Source organism: Erithacus rubecula (genome assembly GCF_903797595.1).
Source record: "Erithacus rubecula genome assembly, chromosome: 18".
In the NCBI taxonomy this organism is placed as follows: domain Eukaryota; kingdom Metazoa; phylum Chordata; class Aves; order Passeriformes; family Muscicapidae; genus Erithacus; species Erithacus rubecula.
The window spans coordinates 3,757,406-3,777,627 of record NC_136670.1 but is presented as its reverse complement, the minus strand read 5'-3'; the positions used below and the strand labels follow the sequence as shown (position 1 = coordinate 3,777,627).

General features: G+C 43.0%; 1 protein-coding gene across 6 annotated transcripts in view; it reads right to left on the bottom strand.

Annotated features, from left to right (window-relative positions):
- PTPRT (protein tyrosine phosphatase receptor type T) overlaps nt 1–20,222 on the bottom strand; it is a 438,156-nt gene that overhangs the window by 34,973 nt on the left and 382,961 nt on the right. For 2 of the 6 annotated variants that reach the window (XM_079321668.1, XM_079321669.1), the window contains 4 exons: nt 19,788–19,865; nt 19,549–19,584; nt 10,133–10,320; nt 4,176–4,263 (listed from right to left, as the gene is read on the bottom strand). In XM_079321668.1, the coding sequence (XP_079177794.1) occupies nt 4,176–4,263; nt 10,133–10,320; nt 19,549–19,584; nt 19,788–19,865 (390 nt within the window). The remainder of the gene's footprint in view (nt 1–4,175; nt 4,264–10,132; nt 10,321–19,548; nt 19,585–19,787; nt 19,866–20,222) is intronic. The other 4 variants (XM_079321670.1, XM_079321672.1, XM_079321671.1 and 1 more) reach the window with 2 other exon arrangements.

The window sequence follows — 20,222 nt, the reverse complement described above, 5'->3', positions numbered from 1 at the left end:
GTCTGAGCTGTCAGGGTTCCCCAGACTGGAAGGGAGATACAGACAGCTCTGGAGACTCAATTCTGGGACAAAAAGATGATTTATCCTCACTCTGCCCTCCCCCTTCTGCCCCACTGACCCTGCACTGTGCCACGAGAGCTGGGCAACATCCAGGTGTGGTAAATCCCACCCTGACAGGATCAAATTCCAAGGGTGTCACACAGAACTGCAAGAGGTTAGGCATGGCAGGAGAAATCATGGAATAAAAATGTTTGGAAGGTGGAAGATTTCAGTTCTAAATGCAATACTGATGTCAGGCACTGGCACAAGCTGTCTTTGGCAGTGTCCAAAGCCAGGTTGGACAGGGTTGGAGCAGCCTGGGACAGTGGAAGGTGTCCCTGCCCATGGCAGGGGTTGAAACTGGAGGAGCCTTAAGGTCCCTTCCAACCCAAACCAGTCTGGAATTTTATGTAGGTTTTTTTTATTTTGTGTCTTATCCCTGTTTGTGGGCAAGAAGTGCTCTCCACCTGTGTGCCAGGTGAAAGCTTCTTCATCTCTTTCACCTCAAAATTCTAATTAATTCAGATTTTTTCAATTCAAACCATAGGGCAGTCAGAGTATGAATGAAATAAAGTAAATTTCTCTGCTTTTTGTCACCAGCTCCATAGTTCTTAAAGGACCACCATAAGGTGCCTCAGTGGGAAAAAGAAAGGCAGAGAAAGTGCTGTCCATCAGCTGAAGCAAAACACAATCCTACCTCTTCTCATCCTCAGCTCTCCTCTGAGAGTTTTTATTCTCCTGTAATGTAATGGTTCTAAATCTGGGCAAGATGGAGAGAAATCAAATAGAACCAAAGGTCCCATATAGCTTCTGGACATTTTCTCTTCTCATGTAATAGATTCAGCTCAACATCCCCCCTCCAACAATCATTTTCTGATGCTCTTTGAAGGTCTCAATATCTGGGCCCTAAAGCAGAATTAAATCATTTTGCTTCAGCACATAAATGGGTACACTGCCTAAGTTTGCCCCCTAAAGAAAAACCTGGCATCTCCACAGCTGCCTTTGTTTTTACAGCTTTTATAAAAGTGTAGGAGCAAAGCTCATGGACTCTGTTCATATAATAAAAGGTTCAAGCAGAACAGTTTCCTGCAGCATGGTAAGTCTGTCTGCATCTTCCCACCATCCACAGTGGATTTCTCTGGTCATGCAGGCCCCAAATTCACTGCTCAGCTTTTCCCTTGCTCCAGAAACTGCCACAGATGGCAGAGAACCATGAAAAGCTGGGAGAGCTCTTTGAGCTCTCTTGCCCTCCTCTGATGAACAGATCAGCTCCCAGGCTGGTCTGCAGCTTTGGTTTGCAAATGCAGAAGAGCAGGTGCTGAGGCTGGCAGTGTGATCCAGGTTTTCAGAGAGAGGCAGGATGTTAATGCAGCTCTGGGGGAGCAGTGAGCCAGTAAAACAGCCCTGTAACCCAGGAGGCTGTAAAGGCAAGATCTAATCTGCTGTGATTCACTGAGCAATGCTACTCATTGCAAGGGCTTACAAACCCACTTTTTAACACCAGTCCCTGAAGCTGCTGCAGAAGTCAGATCAAAACCTGACTTTGCAATTCACTCCCCAAAAGGCAGGGGATTTGTCATTCCAGGAGTGATGAAATGGCAGCTGTGGTTAAATAAATAATGTTAATTGCCACGTGCAGCCTTTTACCAAATAAACTGGTAGGGGCAACCAGTGCCTGCTCTGGGTTTGACCAGCCACTACAACTGAAGCACAACAGAACAGCTCAGAGTATAACACTCCTCTGCTCAGGCTTTTGCCCAGTTTGTACACACAGAGCACAATTTGTTTTCATGACCTGCCTGGAGGCAATCACTGCCCTGCTATTCTCAGCTCTGCTCTCCATCCTCTGCTCTGGATCCTGCCCTGACTTTACTCGGGGACTTTGCCCAACTCACCCACCAGTGGGGTCTGGCTTCAGGCTCAGCTGATAACTCTGCAAAGGTTTTACAAATATCTGATCAATGACATGCTCCTACCTTAGGCATCCTCCTTCCTTCTCCCTTCTGAGCCTTCTCAATATCACTATTGTATGTTTCTAAATTCTCCTTGCTGTCTTTTTAAAGAACCCTTGTCTCCTTCTCAAACTCTTTGCTATGATAAATATTTGAAGATAAGAAAGCCCATTCCACCCTCTCATCCCCATTCCAAAATCTTTCCCAACAACTCCTCAAACTTGAGCTCCTTTTCTGGCACTTTACATGGTGCAGATTCTTGTTTCTTAGCTCTGATTACATTTTGCATTCCCTCATTCAAGTTCATCACCTCCTCTCTGCACTGCTGCTGTATTTATCCTCAGAGCCAAGAGGATCGCGTCACTCTTCGTTAGACAACAATTTGTCTTTGTGAACACCTTCTCTTTAGATAACATCCCATTTATCTTCCTTGATTTTACTTCTTGAACTCCTCACATTTCACTTGGAGTTCAAGGTTTTCTTCATGACCACCTTCAACACAAATGAGATGGAAGATTTTGCACAGTTTTGCCTCTTTTCATCTTTGCTTTTGAATTATGCCAAGTGCTTCCTCAAAATCATACAGAGCAACAAAGTCTTTCATATTTCCTTCCTCTTATCATATCATGGCACTTCCACTTTCAAACCAGCGTTTATAGCTGGAAGATTCATCTGTCTTAGACCCATTTAATTTGATTTAATTGTATAGAGAGGTAAATTAGAGCCTGTGACTGGATGCCTCTCTTTGCCACTAGGACACAGGAAGCTCACAGCAAGGTGGAGATGAAATTAAGGAACACAACTTCCATGTTAATTGTAATATTCCAGTAGTATCACTTCCATTTTGCACATGGATAAAGAACACTGGCGAACTTGGTGAGCAGCTCACAACCACACAAAGCCAGCAGCAGAACTGGGATATCAGATATCAGGGCTCACAAACTTCAATCTTCATTTGCAGATTCCTTCATCTTTACCATAGGGGCCCTGAACTGAAATTCTCTGTGTCATTCCCCAAAACTGGCATATGAATCAGTTATTTCAAGGCTTCAAAGAGAGGAGGAGTTATGTTTCTTTATGAAGAAATTGGGGATTTTGGGTTTGTTATTGTTGTTGCTGTTTTGGTTTTAGTGGTTTTTTGGTGTTTTTTTCTTGGTTTAAAAAAAAAGTAATAGTAAAATCTATTTGTTCTACAAGAAATAAATTTCTTAACACAAGAAAAAATACAGTGTAGAATATATCACTCAACATGACTTAATTTTGCTCTTAGAGCATTCTATAGATTTTCCCAGTTGTGAAAATCTATGGCACATTCATTTATATTTTGATTTCTTGTTCTGATGGTTTCAAGCTTGGCTTCTCCAACTTGATGCAGCTCAGGAGCCCTTGAAAAGAATTAATTCTCACACCTCCTCTCCCCAGTCATTATCAGGAATAATGAAACACTGGGGAACTGCCTGGAGAGCTTGTGGGAAGCTCAGTTTTGGAGAGCAATTTTGTAAGAGGCTTCACAAATATCTGACAAAAATGAGGAAGGTGAATTTAGTCCTGCTTTGGAGAATAAAGCTGACCTAAATGGTTGTATGGAGCTTTCCCTGCTCTTCAGTTCTGTATGTATTGATATTCCTGGAACACCAACAGGAACTGATCATTGAAAGAAGTGAACCAAGAAATTTTAGTGCATTTTCAGCTGCCTTATTATGATCCTGAGGCAGAAGCTTGTTCCACCCTCTAAACCTGCTCTCTGGGGACAAGCAGTGACTGCTCCACTGGCTACTGACCACAAGGAAGGAGAAAACCTGGCCTCTGAGTCACAGCTAAAAATCTGATCTCTCTGCAGCTCCTTTGTGCTCCCTTTTGTGGCACTGGAAGCTCTGGGTTTTGTAGTGAAAACTGACAGAAAATGGACATCATCACATAAAAAGTGACAAAAGGATTCAGTCCTTAAGCTACAAACCTAAAGCAGAAAGCAAGGCAGGTAGAAAATGTGTAACATAATGCAATGATGTTATGAAAAATAAGGTTTAAAAAAACATTAGATAAAATAAATCCCAGGAATAAAGCCTGTAACAAATGGGCTCAGCACTGTTAGCCTGCTCCTGGTGAGCTTCTCCAACACACCCTTCCCCACAGCACACATGCAAACCTTACAGAACTCCCAGTTTGATGGGAATTTACACCTACAGGAGATTATGTTTCCATATCTGTTCTTGTTGCGGTTCTCGTCTTCCTTGGCCGTGTCCCAGGACGCCGTCTGCCCCTCGGGGAGTGCCTGCAAAATAAACAAGAAGGGGGGTTCAAAAACTCTGGCCAATGCCTTCAGATGGGCAAAGAGGCCTAAAGAAGAGCAGGGCAAAAATGAAGGAGCTGCATCACTCAGTGTGTGACCAGGGAAACAGCTCTTGGTGAGGAAAGGGCACCTCCACTAATGTGAAAAGCAGAGCTTGGTGCACACCATTTGCATCTCTTGGCTTCTGCCAGCTAAGAATCATTTTCCTCCTGCTGCTTCTCATCTAAAAAGATCAGGGGAATTTGTTTCTGGCTGCACAGTCACAGGTTAACCTCATTTCTCCTGCAGAACAAGGCTTGGGGAGATTTTACTTGGCTACACCTCTAGGAAAACCCAGATGGTTGAAACCCCGTGCTCAGCCTTTCATATTTAAGCTGGAAATAGAGTGGTTTCACCTATTTCTGTGCTAATAATGGGTGAGGCAATACAAGCCATTCACTGGATTTCTCTAGGGAAAGATAAAGCAACTCAGGGTTTTAAATCATGTGTAAGAAAGAGAAGGAAAATGAGATAAAGCATGCTTGTGAAGCACAAGAATAAACAGCCATTTTCCTAAAATCTGTTCTTTTAGTTGAGGAAGGAAGGGGGAAAGGAAGTGGCAGTACACAGTGCCACCCTCCCTGCAGCTCAGCCCTACAAATGTTCTCCACTCCCTCAAATGAGCCACTTTATCCTAGAGACATGTCCAGGAGGGATTTCCAAGGCACAGCCTGGAAAGCAGCAGCTGGCAAAGGACAAGGCTGGAGGATGGTCCTGCCTTGCTTGGAAAAAAACATGGGTGAGGAGAGCAGCCCCTTACATGATTCTACATCACCAAATCATCACTGAAAGTTTCATTATTTCTGGTCCCTGGGGAATTACAGAGGGTTTATGCCACAGTCGTTGTAGAATCACATCTGCCTCAGCCAGCAGCGGGTAGTTTGACTCAGCTGTAAATTCATTACAAAATGAATTTATATTCATCTTCACAAGCCACCCAGGTCTATTATGTGCCTGAATGCAATAGCAGAGAGACACAATTAGGATCTACAACACTGATGTTACAATTAAACTTAATATGAGCAAACCCCTGGCAGAGCAGATCGCTGTGAATTTGCCCCAGAGGGTTCCAGGACAGAAAATGTCAGGCACTGCAGCATTGCCAGGAGCTCTGCTGACAAAGACAGGGACACTGAGTTCCTATTCAAAAGCCCAGGAGAAAGAGTAATAACTCTGTAATTGGTGAGGGCTTTGATCACACATATATTTCCTTTGCAGACTATTGTTTCCAAAGAGCAGCTCATCTTCTGAGGAAAAACACCCAACCAACAAACCCACACACAACAACAACAAAAAAACAACCTCTCAGTAAAAGAAAAGAGGTGAAGAAGACCCATTTTCATCTTCAAAGAGCAAGGAAAAAGGTGCCTTATTTTTCCACTAATATCAAATTACAGCAGATTGACCAAGAATGGCAACAGTCATTAGGTGCCTAATCAGAGCCATCTGAAAAGAAAAAGAAATAAAAGAAAATTCTTTCTCATGACTTCCACATGGGAGAAGCTATCTTGGCCAGAGAAAATATATTCAGGTCTAATAAATCCCTTTTCAACAAACCATATCCTTTCATTTGATTTGAACATGCAATTCTCCACTGAAATGGATGTTTTTATATTTGCTGATTGTGCCTCTGAAGGTTTAAGAGTCCAGGATTTTTCATCTCACTCAATGGCACAGAAATCCCTGTTTTCCACAGAACTGACCAGCTCTGAAGGGAGGGAGCACAGCTCTGGCTGGTGATGAACACAAACCACCTTTGCAGGGGCACCCCTTATATCCCCACCTTTATAAACACCAGATGAACAAATTGGAGTAACTCCATGTAAAATCCAAATAATTCGCCCATGAGGTCCCTAAAAATGCAGCACCAAGAATTGGAATTACATTAAAAATAAAGATGAGAATATGGATTATAATTGACTTGCATCTAGAAAATGAGGAGCACAGCTAATGCTTTGTTCCTTCAGATTTTTTTGGTACAATGAGTACCTCTATAACTGTAAGAAAAGTCCTGTTTCCATCTGCATTATCAGCAATGTTAAATCAGGACAGATCACTCAGGCACTGGTATTTAATCCATTTTACAGAGGAAATTCTCCCCCTTCTTTCTTTGACTTGGTAACAGAAGAATTTTAATGTTTAAAAAACCTATACTTGATTTTTAGGCTTTTTCCACTTTCAGAACACTCTAAACTTCTCTTAGAGAAGTTTTGTGAAATTTATACTGAAATATCTTCCCACTAGTGGAATTTAGGTTACAGTGAAGCTTTTTAAACTAAATTGATCTAAATTTTAGCTGAAATTACAAGGATAGATCTCTCAAAGTCAGCTTCATCTCAATCAAGCTTCCTAAGCACCACAGCCCAGACAGAACTGAAGTGTTCCCATTAAACTGAGGCTCACTGCAATCCAATTTAAATTTTGGATGGATGCATTTAGTTAGTTTGCTATTTGCTTTTAATTTAAATACAAAAACTCTAATCCTTCGTTTTCACAGATCCACCTCAATGCTGCAGTTTTGTTGCCAAAGGCAACGACATCATTTCAAAGGCTTCCTGTTCCTCCCAAAGTGTGCCACAGAGCCCTCTCCCTGCAGCCACTCCCTTCTCAACAGTGGTGGAAAAACTCTTCCCACAAATCTACTGGGAACCACAATTAAAAATTACCTGGGCTAAAAAACATAATCTGAAAAAAAAAATAAAAATCATCCATTCATTTTGCAGTGCCCCGACCATCAGACCTATTCTTCTGGCCACATGAAAATGTGTAGGCAGAAATTAAAGGGTTAAATCCAGGGGTGAATTTCACCATCTGAAGGCTCTCAGCACTAAGATGCTTGAGGAAAGGAGCCACAAAATCTGAAAAACAGTCTCAGTAATGCAGCAGGAGAATGTGCATTAGTGACATCCTAAATCATAATGGAAAATGAGTTTGGATAATTAAGCTTATTATCTCCTTAGCCAGTAATTGGTGCTTGCAATAAGTCTGTGGGACAGGTCCCACAGCTCCCAACAAATCAGAGCTGATGCACTCTGGAAAAGGAACTGGTGACATTTAAATGTGTCCCGTTTAAATGTTTATGGCTATTCCCAACCCCAAACAGTGCCATCTACACTCAGCGCCACTGACAGATTTTCCTCTTCTGTTCCACTTGTGTTATCACTGAACAGAGCAGCCAAAAAGGCCCAAAGTCACACTTTGCCCTCCGGTGTAGCAGGCAGCCCCAAAATAACCCAGACAGGGGAGTGCTGACAGCTTCTCCCATTGTTCACACCCAGTTTACACTCATTTCACACCAGCACTGACACCCTCACACAATCCCATCCTGTTTCTCAGCTCTGCCTGGAGCCACCAGGAATATTTTTCTAGATGCCCTCAGCAAAACAAGCTGCCTGTGCTCCAACATGTCGGTGCAGGCATCCTTTAAACAAATATGGAATGCAATTTCCAGGTTACTCGGTGGAAATGGGAACGCACAGAGATAAGAGATTGTCATGTGTGACTGATATGCTCCGTTCAAAGTGATTTTTCATGAGAGTAAAATTATTTGGTAACATGTCACTAAACAGGCTGCAATTTATGCTATCAATTTGCAAAGTAAGTAGAAAATCAGCTCCTCAGAAGAAAAAAAAGAGAGCATATTTGGAGGTGACACTGATATTAGTGTCTGAAAACACATTTTAAAAGAGACATCAAATTCTTCCTCGAGATTTGATCAGCTGCTCTGCACAGCATCTTGCAAAGCCGATTTTGCAGCTCTGTGCTCCTGCAGATCCCAGGCTGAGCCCCCACTCACAAGCAGCTCAAACCTCCCACCTTCCAGGAGCTCTCCTGCTCCCTGACATCCTCCCCACTGCTGTTTGGAGCTGAAGTGCTGCTTCCATCCCATGCTCCAACCCCCCATCCCACCATGGAGAGCCCCTGCAATTACAGCTGATGGATCCATGGAATGGCACAGGGGATTTGTGAGCTTGTGGCATTCTCCAGGACACTCCTTGTAGAGAAAGGAAAGATGCAAATCTGTGTATTGTCATCATCCATACATACTCTGCAGCCAGCACTTTCTGGGGAAGGCAGACTCGTGGAGCTGAAAGTTGCATTGACATTTTTCATGCTAATGTGCTATTTTGATAATTACCGATGCCAGCGCCAGAAAATTACATCTATGCCAGCACCTGTTTTCTTCTTGAACATCAAGAACTGGGACTTAGGGCATCTGTAATTGAGCTCACTGTAGTTTTGGGTACTCCTCATGGAAATGGAGGCCAAGGGGGGGCTAAGTAAATCTCCTCAGAGAATTATTACCCTTTTCCAATATTAAACAAAACTCTTTATATTTATAGTTTAATTAGCACGCTTGATTATGGGGCAAGAGTGCCTAGACCTGGTTAGCATACACTTTCAGAAACACTTGCTATGACAGTTTTTGATGCCATCTGATTTAAAAAATGCTCCCTGGTGAGGACCAGGAAAAGACAGGCTCTCAATTACAGCAAACCTCAGCACTGAGGAGACAAACCCCATGGTCTCTTACTTGCAGGGTGGAAAAGTGAGCTGTTTTCATTAAGTAACTTATTTTCACAGCTGTTACATTATTTTTAAATAGCTTTAATGCCACTATGCATATTAATTTCTTATTGCCTTCCCATGAGCTTACTACATTCATTATAATTATCTCTTGCTAGAGCTGAGTCTCACATATGTTTGATGCTATTTCCCTCTTCTGTTTGCTCTGCTCTAAATGTGTTTTCCTCTTCCAAATAATTCCCACCATCATGTCCTCTGGTCATGTGGATTATATTCCTGGTCATTCCAATTTGCAGGGGGGAGAGATGAGGGGAAAGAGGGCAGCTTTCATTTTTCCAGCTTACCCTCTCTTTACTCCTCTCCTAACATGGAGTTGATAGAGGATGTCAGTGAAGCCTATTCTGAGCCAGAGGTTTGATCATATTGAAAAATTCCACATTCATTTTAGCTAAACAAATACCTGCACTTGACTTGACTATTGTGCATTTAAGTCATTGCACTGTGATTTAATGTGATCAGTTATGAGAGAGGACTTGGAGCTCCCAAAAAGCTCAAGGAAAACCCCTTCCCCTTCTCACAGCCTGGCTCACACTATTCAAGGAAAGAATGGGCAAGGAAGGGACTGTAGGACTGCATGACCTGTGTTCAGCACCTGTTGAACATTTACTGTCTGCTCTTTATGGGACAGAGGGATGAGCACAGTGTCACCCACTTACTGCTGTAGGAAACACCTTCTCTTTGCAATAGAGGGCCTCCAAAGATTGATAGTGCTGCAAAATCCTGCCCTCAAAACCAAAATCAGAAAGAAAAGGATTAAGAGGATGTTGCTGTAAGGCTAGGAAACAGCAAAGGAATACAGCAACATGACTCCTTCCAAGTAGCAGGAAAGAGCAATTTATTGCAAAGCCATGGCATTTATATAGGATAGATTGTGAAAAACAAAGTAGAAAAGACTCACTGGTCCAAGAAGGCAACACCTCTTTGAAAACATGCTTTGTGCAAAACATCACAAGACACTCACGTGGCTCAGTGGCCAACACCAGGTGTCTATCTGTGTTATTCTTTTCTCCTTCCCTTGTTTTGTCTCTGAGAAAGATCCCCAGCCTGGGAAAGATCCAAACTGAAGCTGAGAAAAATCAACAACCTGGGAAAAATCCAGACTGGGTTTTTCCACGGGCCTTCAGCAGTGTCCACAAGAGGGTGAATAACGAAAAGAAGCTCCCCAAACCTACTCCCCTCTCCCAAGCTTCTCCCCCTCATGAGCGCAACAAAAGGCTCCTCTCACCTCATACTCCTCCTTGAATCCATAACCCTGTCCCCTCTTCATCTGGGTGATGTGCTGCAGCAGGTCTGCCACCCGGATGGCGGGCTGGAACTGGCCCCGGGGGTAGGACATCTCCACGGGCTCGCAGCCGCGGTACGGGTGCGTCTGGATGGTCAGCGTGGGCTGCGCCAGCTCCCCGTGGCTGCTGTCTGTTGGAGACACAGCAAAAAACAGCTTTCAGCCACCTGGCACTTCCAGTTTCATCCTCCCTCTGTTTATTTAACAACACCCCGCAGGTGGGTGCGGGCAGAAGGAAGTAAAGAAATCAGTAGAAAACACACTGTTGTCTAAAATGCCTAGAAAGATTCGATCGCGCTTGAATATTTTTTGTGCAAACAGACAAACTCAAAAAAGAAAGACAGTGAAGAGGCAGCCAGGCTAACAAGGATATGGCACATCAAGGGTGAACTCCCCACAGCAGCTCCAACAGAGCTACATAGCTACTCTCTTCCCAAACCTGCATACATAGAGATGAGCAAGAGATTCAGGCAGGATTTGGGGTGTACAGCATGAGATAGCTGAGAGGGACCCGAGTGAACAGCAAGCAAGTGATTAGCATTTCAAATAAGTCAGGATGCTAAGGAAAATTCAACTGCTCTGCTAGTTCAGGCCTAAAACTTTGTATGTCAATGACAAAGATGTAATATCATCAGGAAAAAAAAAATAAACCAGCATAAAAATGTAGTTATCTTGTGTGCAGAAATTTAAATTTCAGATATGTAAACTTAATAGAAATGGGGTGTTTTTTTCTGTAAGAAGTGAATTTAAAGAAATCAATCACTATGCAGATGGAATTGCAACCTCATATCTCCGGCAAAACTGTATGCACAACAAAATATTACCAGTGAACTAACAGAAAATAACTTTAAAAATAACTTTAATAACCAAACAACTGACTGTAACAATTTTTAACAACAGGAATTCAGACTAAATGAAAATTGACTGTAACAATCTTTAACAACAGGAATTCAGACTAAATGAAAAATTCAATGACTTATCTAGCAGAGCTGTCCAAATTTAAGTAGTTGACCAAATACAGCACTGTTTTTTTCCTATGATTGCATGGATGTGAGATGCTCAGCTCCATTCACACACAACCTACATCAGTTCTTTCTGGCCTTACCCAAACCAAGGTACTAGCAAACAGCAAATGCACCTCCCTCAGATGGTTCACAAAACCCCCTGAGCTTCCACACACAGGGTTTGTTTCTTACAGCAAGTTCACTGACAAAGAGCTGAAACACCTCCCCTTGAGAGCAACACCATGGCCACGTTTGTAAAGGGATAAAGGATAAATAAATCAAATTGCAATTTCAGGGTGATTTCTGTGAGGCAGAAATTGCTCTGCCTGAGAAACCACCGTGGTGTTTAGGCAGGGGCTGTAAAGGTGGGCAGGAGCAGAGAGCTGAGTGCACCCCACTGCACCCTCAGCAGCTGGCAAAGCACAGATATGACAAATAGCACTTCAGCTGGTTTATTATTAGCTGAGGGGAAGATGTGGAAGCAGGGATATGCTCTGCTTGGTAGCTGCAGGACTGTGAGGAGACAGGAATGCCAGCAGTGGACACTGCTGCAGGGCAAGCCCATCACCAGGGGGACATGAACACAGATGGGGGGTGAATGATCAGAGATGCTGAGCACAGCCTGCTCCTCTGAAATAAATTAGCACAGTGATCATCTGCGTTGAAGATTAGACTCCTGAATTTCAGGATTTCTGAGTCCCAAGTTCTCATAAACACAGTCACATTCCCAGGACATTCAGAGATTTACAGAACTATGGCTCAAGCAAAGCAACCCTCGCACACAAAATGTGAATAAATTTGGGATTTAAGGAAGAGTAACATCCAAAGCATTTGTATAATCATCCCTAATGCTCTGACTAATGACAGTGTGAGAACTCTGAACAGAGGGAATTTCAAGGCTTATTAATTCCCCTAGTTGGATTCGCTTTCCCAGTGCATCTTTGCTCCCCTATTCCCTATTAACCTCCTGTAATGAAAAGGAGAAGATTTTTATCGCGGACCATTTCCGACAGACGCACTACGCTTAATTTTCCATCATTAGGTTTAATACAAACCCAATTTCACAACTGGCTTCTCTGAGGAACCTGCAAGTAATGCCACATTTTTATCAGCCCCAATTAAAAAACATTACGAGATCCCAATTCGAGAGGGAGTCTTAAAACTAATGTGTGGTTCTGGTGCTAATTCGGGCAGGGCACACGCAGAGCACAGGCAACTTGTAAAATGGAACTCAGATCAGCCAGCTCCTTTGCAGGCAATTACTAATTTCTCTCTTCATCAGTTCCTTTAATTCTGGTGTACTTGGCTCTCTTCTCAGAGAGATGTGTCACAGGGAGAGGTGAGAGCCAGGAAAGTGGTGGCTCCTTCTTTGCAGAATAACTTTGCTTAAGGTAGGCACTCATGGTATGGAGCTGGGACTGGGAAAAGGTGCTCAGCAGCAAAAAGGGATCTGTCTATGGCCTTTGAGTCCATAGTGACAATTGGTCACATAGTGACTCTGGTCAATGGGATAAAAATTGCTGCAAATCCCGCTGGTTGTGGGAGCAACTCTTGTGGCTGAAGCACAGAATGGTTTGGGATTGGAAGGGACCATCTCATTTCAGGGTGCTTCAGTTTGCTCCAAGCCCTGTCCAGCCTGGCCTTGGGCACTTCCAGGGATCCAGGGGAAGCCACAGCTGCTCTGGGCACCCTGTGCCAGGGTCTCATCTCCCTCACAGGGAAGAATGCACAGTGTGATCTGTGTGCCTCACCCAGTCAGGTATTTCTGCTTAAAGAAAAGCATCACACAGTGTGGGTCACCCTCCTCTCCACCCTGGAACACACAGCTGAAACTGGGCCATCACCTCCTCCAGCCCTCTGTGACAAACCCATCAGGCATGGCAACCCTGCTACCTGCAAAAAATCCCACCCCCAACAACAGCAGCAGCTCTGGACTCTCAGTCACTCCCACCAGCATTTTATCTGGGCCAAGGAAAAGTAGAGAGGCTTTTCTGGGCACAAATTGCTGTGTGTGAGCTGAGCTTAACACTTTCATGTTCTGCTAATAAAGCCTGATGCAAGTAACACATTGTTCCCTCTCCAACTAATCACCCCACGAGTGTGGAGCTAAGCACAGGTAATGAGGGGCCCAGCAGGGCCAGGCACCTCTCAGGATGTGTTTGCAGCAATTTTGTGAGCAATTCAAAATGCAGGTGGGAGGGGAGGTGGCAGTGAACTGATCTCTCACTAGAACAGTCAAGCAAAAGAGCCTTTGGAGGGCTGGCAAGCAGGCTTTGCTTTTCCTTCTGTTTGCAGCTGTAATGCACATCTCACTCCTTCTGGCACCATTATTACTGGGAAAGACAACAAAGATTCCAGCAAAGTCAGGCTGCTGCTTTAATTGCTGCACTAAAGCCAAGTTAAAGTAATTTTTCACAGTCCCTTTTCTCTGTCTGCTTCTCACAAACATGTCCCCAGTCCCCTGCAAATGTGGATGACTTTGCAGGGTAAATTGGCCAAGACTTCTCACTAAATTTTTGGCAGTGCCTATAAACCATGTGTGCCTTTGGTGAGTTTTCAGTAGGAAAAGCAAACCAGGAAAATAGAATTTTTTTTAATGGAAAAGTTGCAGGAAATAATACTCAGAAACCACAAAATGTACAAGATCATGCATTAGGGTTTGGGTTTTTTTAAATTATATTTCATATGCACATTTATCCCAGTCATATGTCCTTGTGCTTTTGATAGGAACACACACCACCATATTTCACTGCATTCCAAAGATGGAATATTATTCCAAGAAATAATTCAAATTAAAACATTTCAAGAGCTGGCAATTCCATTCTGACCCCCAAAATTGTGGCAATGGTTAATTACCCTTGCTGTCTAAACATTTCTTAATTGCAATTTGATTTTGCTTAGCTTCAATTGCAGGCACTGAATCTTATTATACCTTCTGTTAGATTAAAGAGCCCTCTGAGCATTTGAAATCCTGACCCATGCAGGCACTGATCAAATCACTTCTTCAGTTTCTCTTTGATAAAGTAAATCAACTGAGAGCTTCTGAAGTCTCATTAGGGGCAGGCTGCTCAGGGCTCCAGTTCCTTCCTAGAACAATTTCCAGTTTTCCACAGTTCTATTTGTGCAGCTGCAAATAAGGCAGGTATTCTGCATGTGGCTGGGAACATGCTGTTTATGACAGGATTGTTTCTAATATCAGCAGCCTGTGACAGCAAAGTGTGTTGCCAGCTTGTTTGTTAACCCTTTTCAGTGCCACTCTTCTTCCCCATATGAAGATGTCCTTTGCCAGCTCAGATGTTTTGATTCTGGAAGCTGGCATTTTCATGGATATTTCATCCCTGGAAGTGTCCAAGGACAGGATGGACAGGGCTTGGAGCAGCCTGGGATAGTGGAAAGTGTCCCTGCCCATGGCAGGGGGTGGAAGGAAATGAGCTTTAAAATTCCTTCCAACCCAAACCCCTCTGTGATCAGCTTGAGAGTTCACCTAGCATCCTGAAATTTTGTAAAAGACAGCAAATGAGTGATTCCCTGTCTCATAGATAACTTGGCTGATTGGGAAACCCTTCAGGTATCTCAGTTCATGTGTTTAGTGTGTAACTGCAGATAAGAAAATGTAACAATGCTGACTTCACACATTCACAAATTCTCCCTGCCTGCTTTCTGTGAGTGCCTTTGCTGGGGAAATAATCATGAACTTGCTGAAATCAACTCTGAGGTCTTATTGTGCCAAGAAGTAACAGGGTCCAGCATGCAGAGAGGAGCTGGAGCAGAGGTCACTTCAGTGGAATCCTCCCCCAGTTGATGAGCAACCCTGACAGTGAGTTATTATTGCTTGCCTGCTGCTACACCACCTTGTGTTCTGTACTTTTGTGCTACTCAGACAAGTCAAATAAATATATTTGCCTTCCCATAAAAAAAACTGATGAACTTCTCCATAAATGTCACAGACAAGAAGAAGAGCAGCTGAGAAATTAGATTGCCAGTCTGCATGAGCAGAGCCCTGTGCAACACCCCAGTAAGGCTGCTGGGGAGGGTCCTGCTCACCCAGAGCACCTTCAGGGATTAAAGATGCTTTTACAGAGATCATTTGTTTTGTAAAAACAGACTGAGAAATGGATATCTGGGCACAGAGTGTGGTGCTGTCTCCTGACCAGAAAACTCACCTAATGCCTCTCACAACTAAAGGCAAAGCTGCATTGATGTGTGATCATCTACATGTGGAGAAGCTTCTCTCAAAGTTTTGCTTTAATGTCCACAAATTCTCCTGTGGCTGAAATGACAGGGCTATCATATCTGCTTATATTTTTTATTCTCTTAGCCTTGGCAAGTGATAAGATGCGATGTGACACCCTTTGCACAAAATAAATTATGTTTTGAGTGGTGTTTGTGGTAGATTTAATTACACACAGAGCCAGTCTCTCCACACTAGAGCAAAGGCCATCATTCTTTGACATCTTCTGGGGGTGACTAGAGCATGGCTAATACCTCGTCCCCTTACATCAGGGATATGAAAAATCATTTGCTTTTTTTTTGTGTGTGTCAAGGCTTTATTACATGATGAATACCCAGCACTAATATTCTATCTACAATACCAACAGTGGTATGGCAAACCAAAGGCAAAACATCATTTATCTAATGATATCAACTGAGCTCTGAAAGGGCACATTCCTGAACAAAGCCTTCAGACAGCAGGCTTGACAGAGCACAGAGGGTGCACCTTTCATTTCAACTGCATGAAGAAGCCACACGTTCCTATTTTTTTTTAAGTAAGTAATTTTTTTCTAGATTCTAGAACTTTGTAAGAATTACTTGGTTAGCACCAAGCATAAGAGTATTCTAATCCTGTAAGAGTATTCTAATAAGAATATTAGAATATTCTAATATTATAAGAATATTCTTACATAAGACTATTCTGATCTTATAAAAACTATTACATACATTTTCTTCATCAGGCAGCATAGCAGAAAATCCTGTTAAAGATGCAAAGATGCTTTGGTGAGGTGGGCAATGATTTGGGATTATTTGGTACAAATGTAACTGTGAAGCTTTTTGGATGTGTGGATCTCACCAAATCAAATCTTTACCTCCTTGGTGAAAAGAGGCTGCCAGATGAACCCCCCATTCCAGAGAAATTCAGTCACATCTAAAAAATAACTGCAGACTTCAAAGCAGCACATGAAACTACAAGCCACTAAAGAATGGAAGAGAGAGTTCTCCAGTTCTGCAGGAAGGAAGAAATGCAGTAGAAATTCAGCCTGCCAAGGTCTGAACCTTTGGTGCTCACTCTGCTCCTGACCAACCTAAGCACAGCAAAGTGCTGGGAAAACTCTCCCACAGCTCCTTATTAGAGGCTGACTTGGCCTGGAGTCTTCTGATGCAACTGAGCAGGTCAAGCCATGGAATTTTTGAGCATCCCTTACATAAAAATTACTCATCCCACAATTTAAAAAGTGATGTTGCTAAAGCAGCAACACTGGCCTCTTAAAATCTTTGAGTTATTCAAACCAGGTTGGGGATGTACACACAGCAAACTGACTAGGGGTGGGCAAAAAAGCTACAAAAGTCTAAAATCCATGGAAAATTTCTATGTCTTTCTAAGCACAGCCAGTTTTTTGTCTGAGACTTTGTGTCAGAGAGCTCTCTCTGCTTGTTCTGCCCATCTGCAAGGCACTAAAATCCCTCTCAGGAGGGCAGTGGCTGTTGTCAGCATCCTCATGAGCAGCTGGAATAAGAACAAGGCTAAATGTCCTTTCCTGCTGCCAGGAGATGCCAAGGGATCAAGGGAAGGACATGCTGGTTCCCCTGCAGAGACTGCCCTGGTGACATCTGAACATCTTCAAGAGCTACTGGACATAAATCCTTTGCCCAAAAATAATCCCTAAAATTGTGCTACCTCATCTTCAAGTGGAAATCTACCTCATTTATTTTTTAGTGTTAGATATTCCCTTCTCTAGTGAGGATGTTGGAGCAAAACATTTAAAATCCAAGGTTATCCACAACTGGAAGAGAAGATGACTTCAGTAAGACATGCATTAATGAAAAATTGTTAATCAGGAATTGGGATAGAGGTAAATCCCAAATCTCCTGTATCTGACATGTCACAGCCAAGCCTAGGGAGCCATGCAATACTGCAAATATAGAACATTTATTAGCAGAAAGCATAATAGATGGAAACAAACAATACTGAATTGCAGGTACAGATATTGGTAGTGGAATGACTAATCCCTTTTCAAGACATGTTTTTTTTTCCCTGGGAATTAATATTAATAAACATCAAAAATTAAACTTATTTTGCTCATACAGCAACATCCAACATCTGATGGATTTGTCTGAGAATGCCAAGGTTTTCATTTGTCTGCAAGTCACAAGATAAAAATTTCTCTAATGTCAGGGGCTGTTTCACAGGCTGTTAAATTCAGGTGGAACTGGGACAGAGACACTCTGTTTAATTCATCTCCTAAAAGTGCTCTATACTTTACTTCCCATGTGTAAAACAGGAATATCAATCCTTATTCAGACACGGTGCTTAGAAGAAATAGTGAAATAGTAGAAATTTGAAATAGTTTTGAATATATAAGCATAAAGCTGGTTAGATTCCTATTTCATCTTTTTCATCTGTAGAATTTAGGGGTTTTGGAGGCCTTTGCTTTACCAGGAGAAGCACAGAGGGAACCTGTTCATTGCTCCTTGAGCTTCAGAGTACCAAGAGTGCAGTTCACACCTTAACCCATCAGAGCAGAGGGGGGAACACAGCTCCCCAAAGAATGGCCAGGTTTTCCCAGATTCCAAACACCAGACAGTTTGATATCTTCCCTCAAACTGCAGGTCAGGCCTTGCTTCTAAAGAACAGCCACAAGAGAAACCTGCCTTTAGGCTTTTCTCTTGGTGGCACTGAGTCTCTGGGGAATGAGAACAAACCTTCTGGGAATGGACACCTTTGCCTCCCCACCCCTTTCAGAGGTCCCATTCCTTGCCATCAGCATTCTGGCAGGCAGCAGATGATGTGTGTGCTGGGGCAGCCCCTCCAAGCCCCTGTGCCAGGCTGTAAACCAGGAACAGCCACTGGATGTCATTTCTTGCTGGTCTAACTGTGGCCCTGCACATGTTCTGAGTGATGATTGAAGCAGTCATGGTACATTACTGTGTCTGGAAGGAACATTTATTGTAGATAATCCAAAATGGTAAACCCTGGTTAGATTCTGATCATCCTCACATCATCCTTCTGCTCCATAGTGGAGGAATTCATAAATCAGAGAATCAGAGTAGTTTGGGTGAGAAGGGAACTCAAAGCCCATCCAGTGCCATGGGCAGGGACATTTCCACTGTCCCAGGGTGTTCCAAGCCCTGTCCAACCTGGCCTTGGACACTGCCAGGGATCCAGGGGAGCCAAAGCTGCTCTGGGCACCCTGTGCCAGGGTCTCCCCACACTTACAGGGGAGAATTTATTTCTGATATCTTTAACAGCCACAGAACAGCCTGTGTCTCTCAGGACCTGCCTGCCTGTTATCCTCTCAAACCCATACCTGACTGCCTGAAAGATTCAGCATTTAACTCCCAGCATACACAAAATCAGGTGGAGCCACTTCCCAAAACCCAGCCAGGAATTTCTCCAAACAACCTTTATACTTACAACTTTACCCTAAACTGCAGACATGTAAATCCTCAGTTAAATTTGCAACCTTTGAGGCAGGAACAGCTGAGCCTCACACACAGCACAAAGGGTTGGTTTTAAATGGAAAAAGGGTAATTCAGACTAGATACAAAGAAGAAAGTTTATATAAACAGGGTGGTGAGGCACTGGCACAGGTTGCCCAGAGGGGAGGAAGGTGCCCCATGCCTGGAAACGTTCCAGGTCAGGTTGGAGGGGCTCTGAGCAATCTGGTCTGTAGGAAAGTGTTCCTGCCCATGGCAGGGGATTGGCCTAGAGAGCCTTTAAAGATCCCTTCCAACCCCAACTATTCAGTGGTTCTGTGCCAGCTGCACAGGCACAACCTCCTAAGGCAAGGCAGTGTGGGGGAACAGGGCCCAGAGCCCCAAATCTCACTGATGAATGTGGATACTGGTGAAGATCCAGGGAAAAATGCAAGCTGCACCTTTCCCTGCATCTCCACCATCATCCACAGATGAACAGAAACATCATATACTTGAAAACATTTCAAAACCTTAATTTTTAAATTTTTTCTTTCCTTTGAAAGCAATTAAGAGCAATAACAACACATGAATGAAACAAAAGTATTCTGATTAACATGCAAGCACAGGATTAATTTTGATTTTGGAAGCCAAACACTTCACAGTGCTGTTTTTATGACACAGGGAGTGTGTTTGCTCTCCAGCACACCATACCTCTCCTCTTACCTAGCAGTGTGGTCGATGGGACAGTGTCTGATGAAACTTTGAGATGGAATTCCGTTCACCCACACGACAGGGATCAATGGGAATCACCAGAGGATCAACAGGAAAAGAAAAGTTACAGAAAATGAAAACAAGGTTAGCTGTGTCTCACACTCAGAAGCCTCAGTCTATATTAGGTTATATTGGGTAATGTACAAAAGCAAAGAAAATTTAGGAATGAAAGAAAAGTCTGGCACTAGTACCTGAGTAGTAGGAATTCAACATAGATTTGCTCTGAAGGGTTTTGCTTTGGACAGAAAATGAACAAGGAGAGGGTGATGCTAGGTAGGAAAGACATAAGGAAAAGACTTTAGACATATATTAAGAGAGAGAAAGAACAGGGAGAATGTTCCTCAAAGAACACAGTAATATGGGATATATAAAGCTTATCAAAATGAATTATATTTTTCATTTCAACATGCATATTACATTTATTACATTGTCATCATGATGGATTTTCTTTAATATAAGCACTCCAGACCCCAAATATAGGATTATAGTTACTGTAAATCAATGTGTTCCTAAACAGGATACACACAGAGCTACATTCATAGGTTTATACTCCAAATGTTCTTTTTTTTTAACCAAAGGAGCAAACTTAGGGCTTTGTCTCTAAGAGGAAATTCATCTAAAATGAC